This window comes from Chelonoidis abingdonii, chromosome 19, assembly GCF_003597395.2.
Source record: "Chelonoidis abingdonii isolate Lonesome George chromosome 19, CheloAbing_2.0, whole genome shotgun sequence".
Taxonomy (NCBI): Eukaryota; Metazoa; Chordata; order Testudines; family Testudinidae; genus Chelonoidis; species Chelonoidis abingdonii.
Genome location: NC_133787.1, coordinates 1208377 through 1230188, shown reverse-complemented (window position 1 = coordinate 1230188; position 21812 = coordinate 1208377). Strand labels below are relative to the sequence as shown.

The following is a 21812-nucleotide window of genomic DNA, read 5'->3' as shown; positions in this document are numbered from 1 at the left end:
AGAGGTTTTTAAGGTCAGGCTTGACAAAGCCCTGGCTGGGATGTTTTAGTTGGGAATTGGTCCTGCTTTGAGCAGGGGGTTGGACTAGATGACCTCCTGAGGTCCCTTCCAACCCTGATATTCTATGATTCTATGATCATTTAGTCTGACCTCCTGCACACCGCAGGCCACAGAACGTCACCCGCCCACTCCTGCAATAGACCCCTAAACTCTGGCTGAGGCACCATCATCCTCAAATCATGGTTTAAAGTATTCAAGTTACAGAGACTCCACCATTTACAGGGTCAGATGGGATTGTACTTGGGTGCCTGCTACTATTTTTAGCATGGTAGTTCTCTTGGCTGCTGTGTAGAGACACCCAAAAGGGCCAAATAAGGTGTTCTAGTGAAGTGGGACAAAGAGGAAATGGTTTTTGTCTTTGCTCAGGATCCGGCCATAGGGAGCTGGATAAAGCAGGCCTGCGCAGGTGTGTCTGGAGTGAAGCTGAATCTGGTTCCAGCACTGCAGTTCATGTGCTCAGTAAAAATCTTTGGGGGCTGGACTAACAACAGAAAAGTGTTGCAAACTTGGCACAAGTCAGTGGACTGGTACAATATTTTCTTCCTCTGATACACCTTGCCCCAAACCACCACCGTGATAGACGGATTACAGCTGCCCCAGATCACAGCCCCCCCAGACCACAGCCCCCAGCAACCAGACTTCTGCAGCAAACCAGTGATCTGGTGCCACCCACAAGCCCAGAATGGGGCTGGATGCAGACAATTGTGGCTATGACTGGGTTTAAAGGAGACTGGATGTTATTCAAAAGTGGTACTTGACAAAAAGGGTTAATTTGCTGCTGGTCCATGCAACTAATTGTAGCTTCAAACATGCATCGGTGGGGTGGGGTGGTGGAAAGCAAGCCAGCCATCCCCCGGGCCCTCTACGTACAACACGTGTACACACGCACACACATGGATTTGACCCCTTCATGCTAGTGGGATCGCTTGTGCCAATGTACATACTAGTGACTCCCATCAGGAAAGCAGGGATGCAGGTGAGTGCAATTGCTTAAGGACAGGGCCGGCTTCAGGCACCAGCATTCCAAGCTGGTGCTTGGGGCGGCAATCTGCAAGGGGCGGCAGTCCCTCTTGTTTTGCCCCCAAGCAGCGCGCCGAATTGCTGTCGCGGACAGTGGGGGCAGTCCATGTGCCTTTAGGGTGGTACGCGCGTTTCCACGGTGGTGGAAATTCGGCAGCAGCTTCTATGTTTAGTTGTCTGCGGCGGCTTCAGCTAAATATAGAAGCTGCCACCAACTTGCTGCTGCGGAAACACGCCTGCTGCCCTAAGGGCACACAGATTGCCCCAGCCGCAGCGGCAATTTGGTGCGCTGCTTGGGGCACCGAAAACTGTAGAGCCAGCCCTGCTTAAGGGACCCAGATTAGACAGGGACAGGTGGAGCTGTGCTGGAGTTCAGTACCTGTTGTGAATGACGAAAAAAGTCTGGTAGTTCCCTGTGCAAGAGACGTGTAGCAGACCCAGCTGAGATACAGCACCACAGGGATCCACACCATGATAACGATGTACCTAGAGGATGGAAGAGAGGAATTCATTTGAGCAAATTCACAAGCTTTCTCCATGCTCTATGGCAAACTTAGGGCTTTTGCACACTACCACTTGTGTTGGTATAATGTACATCACTCAGGAACTTGAACAAGCCACACCCCTGAGTGACAATTTACACCGAGCTAAGTGCCAGTGTGGACAGCACTATGTCGGCAGGAGAGCTTCTCCCGCAGACGTAGGTACCGCCTCTCCTGGAGGTGGAGTTCTTGTGCCAGCAGGAGAGCTCTCTCTCATCGGCATAGAGCGTCCTTCCCTGATGCACTGTATCAGTGCAGTTGGGCCGCTGTGGTGCATCTAGTGCGGACTAGCCCTTAGTTATTCCAAACAGGGCACGTGCTTCGGGGGATACTAAGGCAGCTGTGCCAGTGGCCCCAAAGCCAGCGTTTGGCTGTCCTACACTTCACAGGCCCTCGCTTCCTGCTCAAGCTCAGAGAGAGGGAGGAGGCGACCCAATACAAACTATTCGGAGAGAGCTTTAAGCAGCAGCAATCCTACATCCTAAAGGAGCAGGCCCTGGTACCAGAGGAGGGGGAGTCAGCCCAGTGGCTTGGGCTGTGCGTGACCATGGCAGAGACTCAGGCTCAGTTTCCAGGTCTCTTTCTTCCCATCCTAGGAATGCTGTGGAGGAAGCACCTCACATTGCTGTGCAGCTGCTCCTCTTCACCTCATCACCTGAGGGGCACTGAGGGACACAGAAGCAAGTCTCAGCATGGCCACTGTGGATACAGTATTGACTGGAGGGTGGTAGGTGACGAGGGAGAGAGCCTGAGGGCTCCAGAAACACCTGTATGCTCCAGGAAGCTCCCAGATGGGATGTGTCTTGTTATCTGAGCTCGGCCCATGGCGGAGCCACCGCACTGAGCCGGCTTTCCCTGCTGGACCTCAGGAGCTCCCTGTCCATCCAACAGGCCCAGCTTCCTTCCCCTTGGGACACGGTCTCACAATGAATCTCTATTTTGAGATTCTAGTTTTGGACGTGACAAGAAGCACAAGCCCTGGGGGAGGGATCAGACAAGGCCAGACCTGCTGCAAGCCTCCCTCAGATGACACTTACCATGCTGTTTTAGAGAGGGACTCTATGAAATCTGAATGGAAAAAGCGAATTGGCCGGTCCACTGGCTGATGCACCCACTCGTCATATTTCTCCCCCAAATGGCCCACCTGCCAGAGCAATGGTTTGTGCCAGTCCACAAGATCCTAGGGGAGCAGAGAACAGGGGGCGAGATCTTTTACAATCAAGTCACTAAGCCATTTTACATTCCTCACCTAGCACAATGCCTTACTGTGTATTACTGGTTGATGTGCATCTCTCTCATGGACCATCAGGGTGGGCCAGAGAGCTTGTGCAACCAGCATCCAAGAACCTCTCCTCTGTACAGAGCAACACCTAAGGGGCTTTACCCAGGCTCAAGGTTAAGATTGCTACATTAATATGAGCTAGGACACTTCCCCAAGCTGGGGAGCTGGCAGGTTATGCAAAAACTAAAAATGGTAACGTCGTATGTCCATCATAGACTGAGCTGTTCGCTTCAAGGAGCTGAATCTATTAGAGTCAGGTGGGTAAGACAGGACCTTTCCCTTAGAGAAAAGGCTAGGGGTTTCGTAAGCCCGGAGGGTGCAGGAGAGATATACTGCTGGCTAAACAATGCCAGAACAGAATTAAAATAAACTCTCAGTATCGAAAATGCTGAGTGCTGCTCAGTTTAACACTCATGTTATTTATTGAGCTGCTCTATGGGCCAGATTTTTTTTTCTAGCATTTAAAGTATGGAAGCATCTAGAGGGTTTTTTGTAAGACACTATTCATCTGCATTGTGAGACACACATGCCCTCCCTCGCACTGTGATCAGATAGCAGGCCAGCTTGCCACAGGGGTCTGTCTAAGTTATGCTCAAAGCCCCCTGCAGCCCCTGGGGGTTTGTGCAGCAGGATGAAAGTTCTGTGGCAGCTTTAAAATTGAATATGAAAGTGACCCCCACCCACCCCCTGTCAGTGCTGTGACCTCTGGGTTACAGACGATTAAGAGCTTCACTGCAGGAGTCGCTGGTGGGGCAGGAGGAGCAGGAGGCCTGGCAGCTGGGTGGGGGACAGGGAAGACAGTTTAGGGTGGGGATGATTAAAAAGTGCTCAGTGCTGGCCTGATGTTGCTCTCCCTGAAGTCAGCGGAGGCAGAGCACTTACAAACATCCCCACCCTTGCTTTATCACAAGCAGCGAGTACAAGAGACCAAGGTATTGTGGCTAAATCACTGTCATGGGTGGCAGGTTTGTAGAAATTTTGGTGGTGCCCAGAACTCAGCCCCCCCAACTCCACCCCCCGCCCCCAACTCCACCCTCCACCTGCCTAAGGCTCTGGGAGGGGGACTGGGTTGGGGGAGGAGGTCTGGGGTGCAGGTCCTGGGCTAGGGATTAGGGTGCAGGCTCTGGGATGGAGTTTGGGTGCTGGTGCAGGCTCTGGGATGGAGTTTGGGGATACGAAGAGGTGCAGGGGGATGAGGGTTGGGGCGGAGGATGAGAGGTTTGGGGTGTGGAAGAGGGATCAGGGCTGGGGCAGAGGATTAGGGTGTGGGGGGGATGAAGGTTGGGGCTGAGGATGAGGGGTTCATGCTGCCAGGGCAAGGAAGCACAGGTGGCTTTACGGTGCCAGGTGGTGGAGGCCCACTGTACGTCAACGAAGCCAACCAAGACGCTAACCCTATCTCCCACAAACAGCAGGCTGAGCCAGATAACCTGTGGTGCTCGTATGCAAACACAGGAAGGCCTCAGGCGCTTTCCACAGGCTCAAGGTGAAAGCTGCTGGATCATTATGTGCTGGAGCATGTTTCCAGGCATCCAAATCCTGACAAGGCAAGGAAACAAACTAGGGTGACCAGACAGCAAGTGTGAAAAATTAGGATGTGGGGGGGGGCAATAGGAGCCTATATAAGAAAAAGACTCAAAAATTGGGACTGTCCCTATAAAATCAGGACATCTGGTCACCCTAAAACGAACTGACAGCAAAGGTGCTAACAGCAGCCTGAGATGTTCCATTTTAGAGACACTGAAGCAGTCAGCATGACTTGAAAGAACCTCTTCTAGTGACCATTAAATTGGCCTTCAGGGACCCCAAGAATAGAGTGAAAAGACAGCAAGTGTGAAAAAGTGGGATGGGGGTGGGGAGGTAATAGGTGCCTGTATAAGAAAGACCCAAAAATCGGGACTGACCCTATAAAGTCGGGACATCTGGTCACCCTACCCAAGGAGAAGGAGCTTACAGCATTTGCTAGAGTTTGTAGTTACTTGACAAACAATTGCGAAGAGCTCCCAGTATGTTTGCTGAAGGGACAGGGTTTGTTCCCTCAACTGTAGCTATAATTGCATCGCTCAAACTGAAGGGCACCAAAAAAAAAAGTTACACATGCCAGAAGCAAGTGCCATGGGATTCGTTCCTCTCAGTGTGGGTGACAGGCTCCATTTCCTGAGACACACTGGTTGTCAGTAAAAGAGGGCCCACCAAGCGTGCGTGGAGTAGAGGTAACTTTGGGAGTCTCAGGAGAGGGAGAGTTGAGCTGGCAGCATCCGTTTCTGCCTGCTGAAGAGAACTGGTTAATGAAGCCGCCTGGCTGCTGACCACGTCCCAAGGTACTGACTGTGTGAAAGGCGAGTCAATCTAGGGAGATAAAAATCGCTTCCTCCTTTATCCCTCCCATGCTCAGGACAGATAACACTCCACCACACCTACTCGGCTCTGCATTGCCCATGGAAGTCAGAGTGTCACTATGACAACACGGCATCCAGGCCATGTTATGAGTCATTTGGCTTATCTGATGGACTGTAGTGTCACGTACCAGCTCATAACAGTGCCTGCCTGTGCCACTCCCCAGGGGCACCCTCCGGTGTGAGCATAGATGGCAGGTATTGTAGGTTGGGGAAGTCTGTGCCTCCCAAACAGCCTAGTGTGGCCCCGCTCACACACTCCATCCCCAGGCCTCCTCCTGCTTGCTGTTCGCTCTGGCCTCCAGCAGGGGAGGGGGACAGAAGGGGCGGGGGCCTTGGGCAGAGGCCAGAGGCTAGCCTCCTCCAAGGACACGTTCACCTGCCGCCCATGGTTGTGAGGCACCTCGCCAGCATCTGCCCTCAGCATGAGACAGCTTTGTCCCCAGCCTCTGGCAGCACAAGCCCTGCCTTCCAGAACTCTGCAGGCCTCACTTCCTCTCTTTCCAGTAGAGACAGGGAAGTGTTCTTGCCATTATACAAGCATCTGGAATACTGGGTGCTGTTCTGGTCTCCCATGTTTAAGAAAGATGAATTCAAACTGGAACAGGTGCAGAGGAGGACGATCCAAGGAATGATAAACCTACCTTGCAAGAGGACACTCAAAGAGCTTGGCTTATTTAGCCTCACCAAACGATGGCTATGGGGAGCTATGATGGCTCTCTATAAATACATCACATATATAAATACCAAGGAGGGAAGGGAGTTATTTCAGTTAAGCACCAATATTGGCACAAGAACAAATGGATAGAAACTGGCCATCAACAAGTTTAAGCTTGAAATTAGACAAAGGTTTCTAACCATCAGAGAGTGAAGTTCTGGAGCAGCCTCCCAAGGGGAGCAAAAAAAAACAAAAAACCAACTGGCTTCAAGACTGAGCTCGATACGTTTATGATGGGGATGGAATGATGAGACTGCCTACAATGGTATGTGGCCCATCGGTGACTGCTTGTAGCAAAAATCCCCAACAGCCAGAGACAGAGCACTACATGGGGCAGGCTCTGAGTTACTACAGAAAATTCTTTCCCAGGTGTCTGGTTTGTGGGTCTTGCCCACATGCTCAGGGTCTTAACGATAGCCATATTTAGGGTTGAGAAGGAATTTCCCCCCTGGTCAGATTGGCAGAGATCCTGAGGTTTTTCGCCTTCCTCTGCAGCATAGGTCACATGTCACCTGCAGGTTTAAACTAGTGCAAATGGTGGATTCTCTGTAACTTGAAGTCTTGACTAAAGATTTGAAGATTTCACTAACTGAGGGCATGTCTACACTACCAAGTTTGGTTGCCAAAAACTGCCTTTTGGCAACAAAACAGCAAGAGCGTACACAGTACGATGGGACTTTTGTCACGAAAAATGCCCACTTTTGGCAAACAACCTCCATCCCTTTGAGAGACTTTTGTCTTTTCCCCTCCCTTTATTGTCGACAAAGAGCCAGTGTAGACACTGCTGATTGTTTTGTCGACAGAACTGGCTTCCGCCAGTAACCCCCAATACCTGCCCTGATTGCTCTGCTCAGTGTTTTGACCTCTGCTATCCTGCAGGCATGCGCCCTCCCCTTTCAAAGCTCCAGGAAGTATCTGTGTGCTGCTCCCTTTGGGAAACAAAGAGCAAATCATTGGACTGCTCCTGTTCTGCCCAGCACTAGGAACACAGCAGCAGGTGGAGGGGGACAGACTGCTGTGCTGCTTTGCCATTCCTCCACATGGAGAGCTCTCAGAGCTACTCATAATGCTGCTCTCGGCAGCGGAGGGGGCTGTGGGAGAACTCGGAGAGAATCCTCAGAAGGGAAGCGATCAGCTCTTCCTTCCCATGGCGCTGGGCCCAGACTCCAAAGGGGCCTCGAGAAAGGACGGAGTGATTCCACACCCTGGCATTGGACTGGCCCCGGCCACACTGCCAGCTCAGCCTGGCAAATGCCATTACTTTCCAGCAGGGCCGGTGAGTATGGCCAGGGTGTGAGGGAGTGGGTCTCTGGAGGTGTGTGGGGAGCTGCTGGCCAGGGGGGTCTCTTGGGGGGCAGTGGGGAAGGGCTGCACGTTGGGATGCTGGGCAGTGGGGGGTCTGAGTAAGGTGCTGTGTAGTGGTGGTGATGGGCTGCGGGGAAGTGCATTGGGCAGTAGTGGTGTGGCTGTTGGGGGGGTGGGGAATGCTGGGCAGAGGTGGTGGTGTGCAGGCTGCTGTGCATTTGTGGTAAAGAGTCTGTGTGTGGGGTTGCTGGGCATAGCACTTCCGGGGACACTGGGCATAGGGAGGCGGGGGCTGGGTGGTACAGCATGGGCCCACCCCCAAGGGGAAGGGGCACGCTGGCAGCACAGCGCTGAGCGGGCCAGTGAGAGTCTGGCAACTGCCAGTTTGCGTACAGTGCCCTTGCACTGGGCTGGGTGGAGCGGGGCTGGCCCCACCATGCTCTGACCTATTGCCCCTGGCTGGCTCCTCGGTCTGGGGACCGACCTCCCCATGCTATATTCCTTTGCCCCCATGGGGGCCCACAAATACGTTTGGTGCCGGGCCCACAGAAGGTTAATCCGGCTCTCTTCCCACAACACTGCACTGTGGGATACGATTTTTGTTTTGTCGACTTTTGGGTGTGACATAAGCCCTCCGTCTATTATAGGAGCGGATGAGTGAGATTCTGCAGCCTGCAATGTACAGGAGGTCAGACTAGATTATCATGATGGTCCCTTTCAGCCTTAAAAAGTCTATGAGTCTATACAGGTAGCAATAGGTACACACTGATTTAAGAATCCTCAGAGTTCTCGGTAAAGTCCAGTCCCTTATCTACAGAACACTCAGAATTACCAGGCCTGATATTCCCAAAGGAGCAGTGCACCACAGCTAACTAGTTATACCTTGCACGGTGCTTAGGTCTAATTTATAGTGACAAAAACGATGGAGTTTATAATCAAAGAACAGAGATTCAAGCAGGGTTTGGGAGCGGAGCCCAGAGCTGAAGGGCAGAGCAGCTCTGGAGCAGTGGAGCTGCAGGTTTTTGCCTGGAGCTTGCTCCAGAGCTGGAGCACAGCTCCAAAGCCCTGGATTCAAGTGACAGCAACTACGAATATTAGTAACAAATGGTTTCATGTAAAAACAAAAATCAGTAACATGCTTTATAAAGATTAAACTTAGCTCACAAGTTCTCCTCCTGTCTAAAGAAGCTTGTCTCACCAAAGTTCTCCAAGTCCCAAACCTGGTTAGGATCCCTTTTTCACAAAACAAACTCCCTGCCTGTTTGTTTACTTCCTCAGTAAAGGATTCCAGGGTGTCCTCTTTGCCCTCGCAAAACCAACCTTTGACATGCCCCTCAAGATAGGGTGCTCTCCACTCTTTACTTCATCCTGTGAGTTTCTCTCTCAAGTCCCCTCCTGCTCTTCACAAGCATTTGACCTGGAATGCTGATGGTTGCCCGTTTGCCGTTGTGAGCCAAACAACGCTCAGGTTACATGTAAACAGATAGATGGATAAACAGCTCTTGTCTGAAAGAAAATTCACTTTTCACCTTTGCCAGTGACTAGACCCTAGACACAGGCTGTAAGAGCGTAATTGTTAATGTATATACACAGCTTCTTACATGACAGCCGTCCATGCATTTCACAGCTGTATTGATGACCAGTGTGGCATGGGCTTTTATCAGAGACCTCACATTACATTCTTTGGTGAACCAGAATGCATGTACCAGACCCAGGGGATTTCTGTAACCCTTATGCAGCCCCTTTTGCCCTCTGCCTGGTAGCATCAAGAGGTCCCTGAATCACAGCGCAAAAATCAATGAAGAGATAGGCAGGTGAATTGGAAAAAAAAAATAATAATAATAAAAATCACTATTCCTTGGCCTCACCACCAGCAGGACCGTTCTCTCTTCCCCACCATCACCACACATGTGGGCTTCAGAGTCATCTGCTGTAGGGTCGCTTTGCTGCACAAACGAGTGCAATTCAAAACTACCAAGCTGTGACTTCCTCCCCAAGCCTTCCCTTCACGCTCAACGCCACAGTAGTGGCTCCCTATCGAGTTTCACTGCCAGCGTCTCCACGACTGGCACTTCCAGGCCAGAGTAACGCTTCTAAATAGGTTCTATGTGGATTCTGCCTGGTTTCTTTCTGAAGCATAGAGATGGGCTGTGCCCACAGAGTTCAGATCCAGGGATTTAAGATTCCCTCTCACGAAGTCAGCAGGTGTTTGGATCCTGGATCTGAACTAGGATCGAAAATAGAGCACATGGGGGAAAGAGAAACCTGTAGGAAAAACAAAGTCTCTCTGTACACCCAAGTGAAAGATAGGAATTGTCTAGACCTGTGCGACAACTTGCCAAAACAGGAGGCTTCGCTCATACTACAGTGACACCACCTTCTTGTATTGTAGTTGCCAAAGGGCCTGGCCACAGAGGAAATCACTCTCTGCCTCTCCCATCCCTCTCAGTCCCATTTGGTGAAAGCTACAAGACCAGGAGCATGGAAAAGGCCCGTCCGCACAAGATCAGTCCACCGAGTTCATGTCCAGAACTGCTCTTCCTGGTCTCTAGACTAATTTCTACATAGTCACTCAGCAGAGCGGTGCAGCATGTTTTAGCTGCCAGATCTCAGAAGCAAGTCAGGGACACTTGTTTTTCAAACAGGGACAATTTCCCTCCCACACCCCCTGCCACAGGGAGGGTCACACAGTCTCAGCATAACTCCCATTGATGCTCAAGTCAAATTTGAGCACTAATTTGATTCTTCCAGCCCCTGCCTCTGACAGCAGTGCTTGGGATGGTGTGGGCAATTCTCCTATGTAATTCTCTTGACATGGTTGTGGGAAGGCCAAGGCCCTCACAGGAGCTCAGCGCAGATGTTGGAGCAGCGTGACTGTGGGTGGAGAAAGGTGCTGGCTCCTGGGACCAGGGTCGGCTCTAAGCACCAGCTAAGGAAGCAGGTTCCTGGGGTGGCAAATCTGAAGGGGTAGCACTCCGACTCCCCCCCTGCCCTTCTTCGGTGGCTGATCGGCGACAGCTTTTTCTTTTCTTCTTCTTCAGCCTCCATTCAGCATCAGCTTTTTCATTTCTTCTTTGGTGGCAGCTTCCCCCCCCCTCCTTTTGCTTCGCCGCTTGGAGTGCCAAAAAAGGTCAAGTCGACCTTGGCTGGGCCGTGGGGATTCTGTGGGTCAGAGTGCAATGAAACAGGATGGAGAAAGGAGCTGCAAAGTGAGGACAGAGCTGTGGGACAGCCGTATAATTCTCTCGACAGCTTCTGCCTCATGGCTCCTCATCTACAGCTGCATGCCTGGGTAGTAGATCAGACATTAGTGGAAAAGTTTGATGTTCCTGACACTGTTCTTGCTCTAGAGTTCCTGCCACCCAGGACAATTGTTTACGAGCAAGCATCAGCCCAGCAAATAAGGGAGAGAACATAGAATTTGCTTCAAAAAAGCACTCAGTTCTTAGGATCAGAGCTAGACCTAGACACCTGCAGACCCTGGCACAGCAGCCTGCCAACAAGATCCCAGCAGGTCCCCTCTGTGCAAGCACAGCATGGAAGAGCGTGCAGTCCTCATGCTCTTGCAGGGAGCAAAGGAAGCTCGCAGGGGACTTCCTAAGCCACAAGCAGTCTCTGCTCTAGGCCATCTGTCATGCAACTACAGCAGGCAGTTCCAATCATGCACTCATTCCCTTGCCTGCAGCGAGACAGAGGCTGGCCAGTCACTTGAGCCCAGTAGTTAGGTGGTTTCTGTTCCCATCAGGCTATGGAAGTTGACACCCCAGAAAGCGGTTTCCATGGAACCATTCCCTTCTGGGGCTGTGACCAGAGGCAGCTAACAGTGGAGTTTTGGAGGTAGAAGCTGCAGCCTCCATGTTTGGAGGCAGTGGGACGTGGTGAGTGGCGTGTTTGGGCCAGCTGTGGGTTGCTCTCTGTGTACAAGCTGTGGAGCTGGGCTGTGAGGCTCAACCCTTGGAGCTCTGATTGCCCCCCCGCCCCAGGATCCAATGGCTGGAGTGGAAGCTAGACAAATTCAGTCTGGAAACAAAGTGTACTTTAAGGCAATTAGCCCCTGGAACAATTGACCAGGGGTCATGGTGGATTCTCCATCACTGACCATTGTTAAATCAAGATGGGAGGTTTTTCTACCAGCTCTGCACTAGGAATGGCTTTGGGGTGGGCCCCTGGCCTGTGCTATACAGGAGATCTGGATAGATCATCACAATGGTGCCTTCTGGCCTTGAAATCTAGTCACCAGGAAAGCGACCAGCAAACCAGTCTACACAGTCAGGCCCTGGCACTCTGACCCGGGGGAGAATGGCCCAGACTGTGCAGAACATTAGAACTCAGCTAGTACATGAAGCGATCGCACCTGGCCGATACTGCCCTTATTTAGGTAAGGGAGGTTTCATCATTATAATCTTTCACACTTAAAACTTTTAAGAACAAAGTCATCAAACCCTTCCCCATATCGTAGATGAGTTCATTCATGAAATACAAGAGCTGGGCCCGCTCCTTTCTGTCCCACCCTGGCTGCTCCCTGCAGGCCCCCCACTCCCAGGAGCTGGGGAAGGGGACTCTCCAGAGCGACAGGCAGTTCTAAAATGCCCAGGCATTGTGTGTTCCAGACCAACAACATTTCCTTGGGGCTTAAAGCAGTGACTTCAGCAGGAAGTGTCTAACTGTCTCATCTGCTCCTCCCAAGAATCGCTTTGCAATCACAGTCTGGTTCAGCCACATTTCTCACAGTGTGCAGGCTGCTTTGCTTCAGGCAATGTGGGTGGGTTAAGTGCTTCCCCTCGGCCATTCCCTCCTCTCCCCCGAAGGTCCCAGGGAAGGACAGAGCTGGCTCACCCAGCAGTGTGTTCCAGACTCAAGTTCCCTAGGGAAAGGTGGGGCGGAGTTGTCAGAAGCTATGCCAGGAATGGCACAAACGAGGAGAGGACGAATTGCATCCCAGGTAGAGAATGGGCCCAGGGTGGGTAGAGGGAAGGCTGCTAGCTCTACCCACAGGATGGGCCCCAGGAGTAGCCACAGACTAGGGCCAATTCGCATCAGCTGCTTCGGGCAAATCAGAACCAGCTCCATGTTCGCAGTATCACTCCCACCTATGCTTGTGGCCTGAGCGTAAGTGGCAGAAGGGAACGTTCCTCATTTACCACCTTCCTTCCCTGGCGAGGGGAATTTCCTCTCCACAGCCATTCACTCCCAGCTGGCTTTAAATGCAGCCAGACATGGTGATTGGACTTTGCACTTCCAACACTTCCTATCCAAACCATTTGCAGGCCTCTAGAGTTTCCCACCATGGTCAGGTAGATAACCCTGCCTCATAGCGTATCTGCTTCATCGCCGCAAAGGATCCATTCCAGGAAGCTGCGTTACCCTCTCAGTTCAGAGCCCTAACAGCTAGTGAGGTCAAACTGCTTGTGTGGGGGGTGGAGATGCAACCCTGCCCTCCCCTAGCTCTGTTAATAAGGATGCTTGACAACCATATGTTATGAGGGGACGCTGATGGATGTAACGTGCATATTGAGCAAAATCTACTTGCCCAGCCCTGGTTATGGTGAGGGTGTGTGTCTACCTGGAAACAGAGCATTGCGCGTTGGCAGGCTGAGCAGGAGAGAGAGGCTGGCCACATGACAGGGAACTGGGGCCTGGAATGGTGAGGAAGGCTCAAAGCAGGGGAGGAAGCATCTCCTTGTAAAGGGGGAAGACAAACGAGGCAGGTCGGGCAGGATTCTGGAGTTGCGCTAACAGTTAATATGCGAGTATATTCCAGACTGGATTTTCCAGGCCTCAGGTGCCTCCCAGCTCTCTGCAGGGGGCAAAAAGAGATATTGGTTTAGAGAGGACTCACTGGGATATGTGCAATTCTGGATACCCGCAGACACCATAAAAACACAGCTACCAGTCGACAAGGGAGTGTGGATAATGGGGCTTTACCCATTAAGAAGCCTGAACAGCCTTTCACTAGCTATCTGGGGCAGCAGCATCTCACTCCAACAGTGACCCATCCGGGGGTGTCAGGCTGGGGGCTCACATTCAGCCTTTCACCCTTTTGGCTCCAGATACACTGGGGGAGCCTGCTTTGGAGAGACGTCTGTGTATCAGGATCCTGCCTACAATAACTCTTGCGTCCTATGGTGGAGGATGCAGCCAAGAGTTTCTTAGCTGGAAGTGCTGGAAAGGAGCTTTTGGGTCATCCAGCCAGTTCTCTTACAAACAAGGGAAGTATCACCTTCTTGTTTACTGTCAACCTTTCTGTGAAGTTAGTGCACTTAGACTTCCCAAGCCACTGGAGAAATCCATTTCCAGGGCTTACAGCTCAGGAAGAGCTATGGTCCAGTAACCAAGCTAACAATGCATTGCGCTGTGGCACCACTTGTTATGAAGTGCCTACTGCCTGCTCCCAGAGAGTACCTGCACCGCCCAGGGGGAAGGGAGGGGCGGCAAGTGGGGCAATTTGCCCCAGGCCCTGCAGGGGCCCCCACGAGAGTTTTTCGGGGGCCCTGGAGTGGGGTCCTTCACTCTCACAGGGTCCAGGGCCCGGAAAACTCTTGTGGGGCCTGGGGCCCCGGAGCTTCTTCTGCTCTGGGTCTTCGGTGGCGGGGGGTCCTTCTGCCCCGGGGCAGAAGGACCCCCCGCCACCGAATTACCGCTGAAGACCCGGCTGCACTTCGGCGGCGGGTCCCGCTTTGGCAGTAATTTGGCGGCGGGGGGCCCCCGCTGTGGGTCTTCGGGGCACTTTGGCGGCAGCTGCCGGAGCGGAAGGTCCCCCCACCACCGAATTACCACTGAAGCGGGGGCCCCCCGCTGCCAAAGACCCCAGGCCCCCTGAATCCTCTGGGCAGCTCTGGCACCAACTGCAGGACTGCATGGCTCCACACCACAGGACAGCAACTCTGCATTGATATAGCACAGCTTGGTAAGACTAGGCACACTTTTTCAAGCCAGTTATGCCATTTCTTTGCGGCCTATCTTTAGTTCTCTTGGACACAGAGAGAGAGAACGCATGTCCTGTCTCTCTCCAAAAGAGCTAGAGGCCGGGCGTCAAACACCGAGCAGTTTGAGTACACATACACACACACACACCCCTTTAGCCAACTGCCAAAAGGACTACACCTTACGCATGCCCTGTCTTCCCACTCCACCTACTGCGGGCACCTTGCCCAAACACCTAAGTATGTTTGACAAGTTATTATGCAGCCAGTTTAACCACACTCTGGAGAGACTCCCTGCATCTGCAAGGGTCTTAAATGCTGGACAGTCATATTGATTTCTCTGGTTAGAAGTATGCCTGCCCAAATCACAGCTGTAGAGTACAAAATGGTATCTGTCTCCACAGCTGGATTTGTAGCCAAACTGCCAAGGTAGATTACCCAGAATGTAACCTATCTAGATGCTGCCCTCCTCACCAGGTCACTCTCACTGGATGTGGACACAGCTTTGAGTATTAGGGGAATCTTTGTTTTCATTTCCACACCGTTTGGGGCAGGGGAAGGCAAAGCCCTACCTACCTTTGATCTCCTGGGCATGGGCAAGTTCTCTAGAAAAGCACTGTTCTATTCCACACCCTTACGCTAGTGACCCTCATTTTCAAACAGCCTCAGCTTTGCAGACTGGAGCACTTCTGAATAAATTCAGCACCTTCAACTCAGAGCAAAGGAGTTGTTTTTAAATCACTTTTCAGCCTAGAGAAGTCAGATTGCACTTTGACTCCCTTTATGTACATGCTGAAGGATGACCACGTTGGAACAGTGATGAAACACCGATAAGGCCGGGAGTGACTGTGCAAGACCACAGAGGAGGAGACTGGAAACATCATTCACTTCCCCAGTCTTCAGCCCTTCTTTTTTGATGTTGCCTTACCAGATAGTGCTGCAAGGAGTGGCCTTCACAGGGAGCAGGGGTTTGCCAGCGTGTGGGCTTAATGCCTGAGGGTGGAACTGATCTGGTAAGTTCCGCAATGACTATGGTGGGCTTTCAACTTGATGCAAATGAGCCTGCATTGCCTAACACACTGTATGACCTCAAGCAATGGTTCTCAACCAGGGGTATGTGTCATCCAGCCCGGTACATCAACTCAGCTACATAAAAAGGCTACATAAAAAGCACTAGCAAAGACAGTACAAACTAAAATGTCATAAGACAATGCCTTGTTTACACTGTTCTACAGACTATACATTTCAGTGTAAGTACAATAGTTATTTTATAATTATATGGTAAAAAATGGGACTAAGCAATTTGTCAGTACTAGTGTGCTAGGACACTTTTGTATGTTTAGGTCTGATCTTGTAAGCAAGGAGTTTAAGTGAGGTGTAACTTGAGGGCACGCAAGACAAATCAGCCTCCTGAAAGGGGTCCAGTAGTCTGGGAAGGTTGGGAGCCGTTGACCTAGGCAGTGGACAGTTCCATGCATCAGACCGACTCTAGACACACCTCCACTCCAAATGTGAAGTCTGTTCCCATGTGGCTGCCCCTCCACACGGGAAGATCAGAGTCTGAGCTCTGCTCCAGAGCAAGAGGGAGGGAGGGAGGGGGGATTGGTTTTACAGTGTTTTGGTGGAGGTGTTGCTTAGGCAGGGGTTCAAAGGAGCCAGACGGCTTGAGGCTGAACCAATGTTCTTAGTTAGAAGTGACACAGCCTGGCTCTGCAACAGGGGTCTCCTTGCTGATGCTCAGGGTTGGTGTGCAGGGGAACTGCTCACAGTGAGATGCAAGGCTGCTGCCAAAGAAACCACCTCCTGCTAATCACTCCTGCTAAGTTATTTAGCCACACCTGGGTGACAAAGCATAAGCAACCCCATCAGCTGGTGGGGTGGGGCAAGCAAGTTCACTCAATCATGTATATTCAAGAGACACACAGCAGCTGCTGCCTGGCAAATCTCAAGCAGTCTGGAAGCAGCCATGAACTGCAATCCTGCTTCTGCCGCCAGAAAGCCACCTCCAGTTAAACCAGGGAAGTAAGTACTTGAGAGCGGATCAAAGTGGGCAGGTTGCAGCCTCCTCCTGAAAGTGCCTTATCAGAATTGTAGCATGCTGACTCTGGAGCGGATGGGTGTGGAGGAGGGAAAAGCCTCTTGCACACTAACTACATACGTCTCCAAGAGAACAACCATATCAGTGTATAACTTGCTTGCGTGAGTCAAGGCAGTCAGTCATGGGTTCACACCTTGCACAATGACTTAAGCTCATATCCAGTGGTGACGCTGGAGCATGGTACAGAAGGAGGGGCATGCTGCATTTTAAGAGGCATTTCCTATGCTTGAAGGGTAAAAGCTGAAGATCATAAAAAGGTACACGTTAAAGGGGAGTAGCATCCTGCCCAGCATTCCCCTGCATTTCTACCCAGGCTCCGGCGTCCAGACTGACAGAGCTAATGGAGAGAACTAAGCAGCCAGGGCAAGCCTAGTGTCTAATGTCCGTAGCACTTTGTACACTCACTACTGCAAAGGAAAGAAAATCTTGTCCCACGTGAATCTGTGGATCTACACGTGCATCTACTAATCACAGAGTGCCTGTTGTAGCGAGGTCATTGTATCCACTCAGTCACTTGAGCACTAGCAGTTTTCTTACTAAGCGTCAAGAGCAACCTACAACGTCCACTGTGGTGAGAGGCTTATTCTTAGCAAGTTAGGTGTCAGTCCCTGAGATGAGGGCTGGCAATGGGGAATGTGGCACATAAGCAGTAGACTCAAACTCAACTCAGACAGGAAAGGGAGATAGGGTGGGCAGAGGACAAGCAGGAGATCTCGCAAACACTCAGACATGAGTTTGTCTGTAGATAAGCAGCAAAGTGCAGAGAGATTCTTGGCTCTGCGCTGTGTCTGGAGGCACAAGCTGCAGAAGTGGCCAGGAAGGCCTCTTTCCACCTCCAGCCGGCCAAATGTGTGCCCATTCCTCATGGGCAAAGCCATGGCCTCAGTAGGGTAGAGCAAAGCAGGGGAAGCCACACGGACATTGCAGGCAATTTCAAAACACAGCAGTGCATCCACGTAGGAGAGGTAAATGAGAACAAGTTACACCAGAGCTGCCTCATGCTGTGCTGGATCTTCATTCCTATTGATCCAATTCCAGGTCAGCTTCAACGCCTTCAATGGGCCAGTCTGCTGGCTACCCAAATGGACCACCGCTCCTTCCAGACTCTCTAGAATGCCACAGCAGCCAGCAGCACCTGGACCAAGCATACTTGGCTCTGAACTCGCTACTGCAGGAGCTCAGGATGAAAATTGGGCTAAGCCTCCCCAGCTCCTCTATACATAACTTGCAGATAACTATGCAAGTTATCTGGATCTCATGAATTTGGGGGACCTGAATCATAATTTTTGAATGTCTGGGGTTGGCAACACTGAGCCTACGGAGGCCAAACCATTTTCTGTGTTCCAAGGTTCTTTTGAAATAAGAAGGCCATTTCTGAAACGTAACAACTTAGAAATTTCCTTCTAAGGGGTGGTGGATCAGGAGACAATGGCTAGTTAACGTGTACAACAAAAAACATGAAAATGCATCAGTTGGGTATTGAGGGTTGAAAGAAATGAAGCATCAAGCCACAACTTTTGCTGTCTGGACACTAAAATATCACCTCGTATTATCAGTCCATCCTGTCCTTCACAGCTGGGTTTCTACAAGGGACCCTCAACCTCCTCTTCTCCCACCAGATGCAGTTTTTCCATAACCTTCCTATGGAAGTCAGTCTCTGTTGCACTCCAGCTGCCCTTTTAATATGGGGACTAGAACAGTATCCTGGATTCCATTTTGGCCATCACTATATTCTCCTCTAGTCCTACAATAGTTTTCTGCCACTTACTGCCACTGTTTATATATCACAGAGGGGTGTTTGCTGACCAGCCTACTGCTTTGTTATGGCACAACTGCATGGAGCTGTACAACAGCAAAGAAAGCTCTCCTTCACATAGTCACATATGGACAATTCGTGAGAGCATAGAACATGCAAGGGCACAGTATGACCTCTAGGACTGCACTTGGGATACTGGAGCACTCTTCCAATTAATCTGGATTTATGGTGACAAAAGAAGCATGTTTGGATGTTGGGGAGGGGGAAAAAGAGGCAGAAGCGGGGACAGAGCCTTTTACCCTAGGCCAGCAGCTCAAATGCAGCTCAGGCAGCTAGTGATTAGCATTCATTGGCTATTTGGTGACCTACACAAAGCTAGCATGTGGATCACCAGCGCATGGTGGAGGAGTTATCACAACGTGCCCCTTTGCTGGTGCACACTTCTCAGAGAGGCCCTGGTTTGAAGGGGCTTGGAAAATGCATGCCTTCCTCACTCAGAGATGGTGGCATGGAAAGTTGGTAGGGCAGCGCAGTGGAAGCTACAGTGGCTGGTCTGGAGGAAAAATATGTCAGTCTAACACTTTTGATAAGCACGCTAACTACATTCACCTAAGGTCAGAACCAGGAAAGGTACTGTGTGGTATCCCTCACCAATGCCCATGGTTCTTATGCTAGTCTTTCTAACGGAGATGCTGTGACTAATCCAGCCTCTTTCCTGCAGGATCTAGATGAACTTTGCAAAACTCCATTCTTGTCCTACCTTGTGTATATTTGGAACATCTCTGTTCCTGATCTGGATTTGGACTGTGTTTCTTCGTTACAGGTTAGAAGGGAGATTTCCATTTTCAGACAGAGAACAGTGATTAAACACCTTTGCTCAAATGATCTCCAGAAGCTAAGTAACGGTGTTTGAGAAGTCAAAATGCTTCTGCAAATATTATACAACCAGCTCCTTACCTTATCTGGATCTACTGTTTTACATCTAGGATCCATCCTATGGTTTGTCGTCTGAGCTGTGGAATTTACTGGTTTCTCTGTCTCAGGAAGGCTCTAGAGACAAGAACAAGAAAGGATTAAATCCACAAGAGATCACATGAATTTAGTCTCAGCAATAAAACCTGAAGTTTATGGCTAACACTCAAATATTAAGTGGCTAGTCAAGATTTTTACTAAGTTCCCACAGCAGATTTCGTATGTATCAGGGAAGCACTAGTTTTATGCTGTCAAAGAAGTCTAGAATCTTTGTTCTTTGGTACATGACAAATGGCAACACACCCTCACCCCCTCACAATCATCTAAGTTACACACATACATAAAGGCTTTACACAGAAGTCATTGAGTTCTGATGGCACTTTTTCCTGCAGCCACATTCACATGGACAGAGATTTTGGGCATCTCCATATATTGGGTGTCTAACTTGAGGAACCTTGAAGAGCCTTTCCCAATCTTCAGAGAGTGGGTGCTCTGTATTTTCTGAAAATAAGGCTTCTCATTAAGGCTTCTCAAAAGTTGGACCACCAAAATCACTAGCATCACTTTTGAAAAATCTTAGCCATGACCTGTGTGTGTGGAATAGCCATGTGTAGAACAAGACCTGATGCTTGGCAGCTTGCGGTGTCCCAAGCACACCATTATCAGTGTACCAATGAGCATCATTTTCCATTTTTTTAAAATCTTGACATGTGCAATTGTCTTGTCCAGAGAAAAAACATTTCTACTAAACCAGCTTGGGAAACCGTTTCCCTGTCCTGCAAACATCAGACTCGGAAAAAAAAATTCCAGCCCAAGATTGGGATAAAAAGAGTTAAGGGAAAAAAAAGAAAAAAAAAGAAACCAGTCAATTTTCACACCCCCAAAATCCAAACAACTTTTTGGATCAGGTCAATCAAATTACGTGTTTCAATTTTGACTTTGTCTTTACTATCAGGTCAGTCCAAAGCCACTTAATATTGAAACCTAACTGAATTTTTCATTCAGAAAACATCAAAATGGGATGTTTCAACAATTTCGGAACTCTCCCTGCAATGAGCTTTTGAAATAGGAAGCTTGTTGAAACCAACCCATTCCCACAAAATTTTTTGGTTTCAACTAAAAATCAGTATTTTCTGATGAAACAGCATTTAATCAAAGAGTTCCCAGCCAGCTTTAATTTCTACTAACTAGGCCACAGGGCTGGCTCCAGGCCCCAGCGCGCCAAGCGTGTGCTTGGGGCGGCATGTCGCGGGGGGCGCTCTGCCGGTTGCCCGGAGGGCAGCACGCAGCTCCGGTGGACCTCCCACAGGCGTGCCTGCGGATGCTCCACCACAGCCATGGGACCAGCAGACCCTCCGCAGGGATGCCTGCGGGAGGTGCACCAGAGCCGCGGGACCCGTGAGCGGCAGAGCGCCCCCCCCCGCGGCGGCTGCCGTGCTTGGGGCGGCGAAATGGCTAGAGTCGGCCCTGCTAGGCCATCAGTTCACTCTCAGCATTGCAAGCTAGATACCACATGACCAAGGTGGCTACCCTGAGGACACCTTTCAGGTAGCAGCACTCCCACCCCATCTGCAGACAGACATTTCTACACCTTTGGTTTCAGACGCACAACTTTCCTGACAGGCATCACAACAGCAGAAGTGGACGGTTGAGGAGCTGCTATGGACATCAGGGGGTCACATAAGCAGAGACGATGAGCAAATAAGGAGAACCACTATGAAAAGCAGCTGGAACCCCATGGCTCTAAATAGCCAAGTAAACAGGAAGTAAGATCGGGTCACCTACCTATAGCTAATGAAGAACCAGACTAGGGGGTTACAGTCAGGAAAGTGAATTCTCTTGTTTATTGATTCTTTCAAGCCACGTGTGCTTCAAAGGGGTTTACACATAAGCATTGGAAAAATGGGAAATCCAGCATTAAGGTTAGCACTGGGGGCAAGAAGTGGACTGTATGAAAATGAATAGCTCCAAACAGACAGCCATTAGCAATCAAATCCAGACACTTTCAACACATCTACCACTGCATCATGGCTGATTTACTCATCTAAGTACCATCAGCATGGCCACAGACCACGGCCAGTTCACTTCCCCTTGGCAAGAGCAACATCAGCCTCTGCCCCATTCCCCGTTTTGACCCCTTGTTAGTATATAGACTTCTTTGTTAGCCTGAAATAGAATTTTGGGTTTGACTTTTGATACTTTCATATTTTTATTAATATGTGTATAAAACAAAGACACTGTGTTGCATTCTTCACAACCAGATAGGGCTTTTAGTACAATGGGAAGAGATAAGGTATAGAGCTAAAGTGTTACAGGGTATGGTGGAAGTATAATATATGAGCACACACTAAAAGGTTGCTTGGCTCCTTTCTCAAGCCAAGGTCAAGCAACCAGTTAGGAGGGACAAGGCATCAGAAACACTAAAAGCCAAAGGAAAGCCTGGCCTTGGCCAGAACACCACCTCACTCCTCCCATAAAATACAAAAAAAAGGTGGAATGAAGACCCCAGACTCACAATGCTCCAAAACGAAACATGACGGTAAGTTCTAAAGGGAGTAACTAGGGGTGTGCCCTGCAGGTATATTTGAACCTGCTAAGGAGGAGGAGGAGGTGGGACACAGGCAAGGCCCTGTGGTGTCATAGCCGGGAAGGGGGACACAGGGGAAATGCTCTGCGGCATCAGAGCTGGGAAAGAAACACTAGGAAACAGACTCTGTGGCATGTAAAGCTATGAATATGC

General features: G+C 50.3%; 1 protein-coding gene across 1 annotated transcript in view; it reads right to left on the bottom strand.

Moving 5' to 3' along the window:
• Positions 1-21812, bottom strand: part of FA2H (fatty acid 2-hydroxylase) — a 72700-nt gene that overhangs the window by 17344 nt on the left and 33544 nt on the right. Inside the window, exons 2-4 of the mRNA XM_032786147.2 lie at positions 19058-19150; positions 2660-2802; positions 1460-1566 (exon numbers count right to left, since the gene is read on the bottom strand). Coding sequence (XP_032642038.2) covers positions 1460-1566; positions 2660-2802; positions 19058-19150 — 343 coding nt within the window. The remainder of the gene's footprint in view (positions 1-1459; positions 1567-2659; positions 2803-19057; positions 19151-21812) is intronic.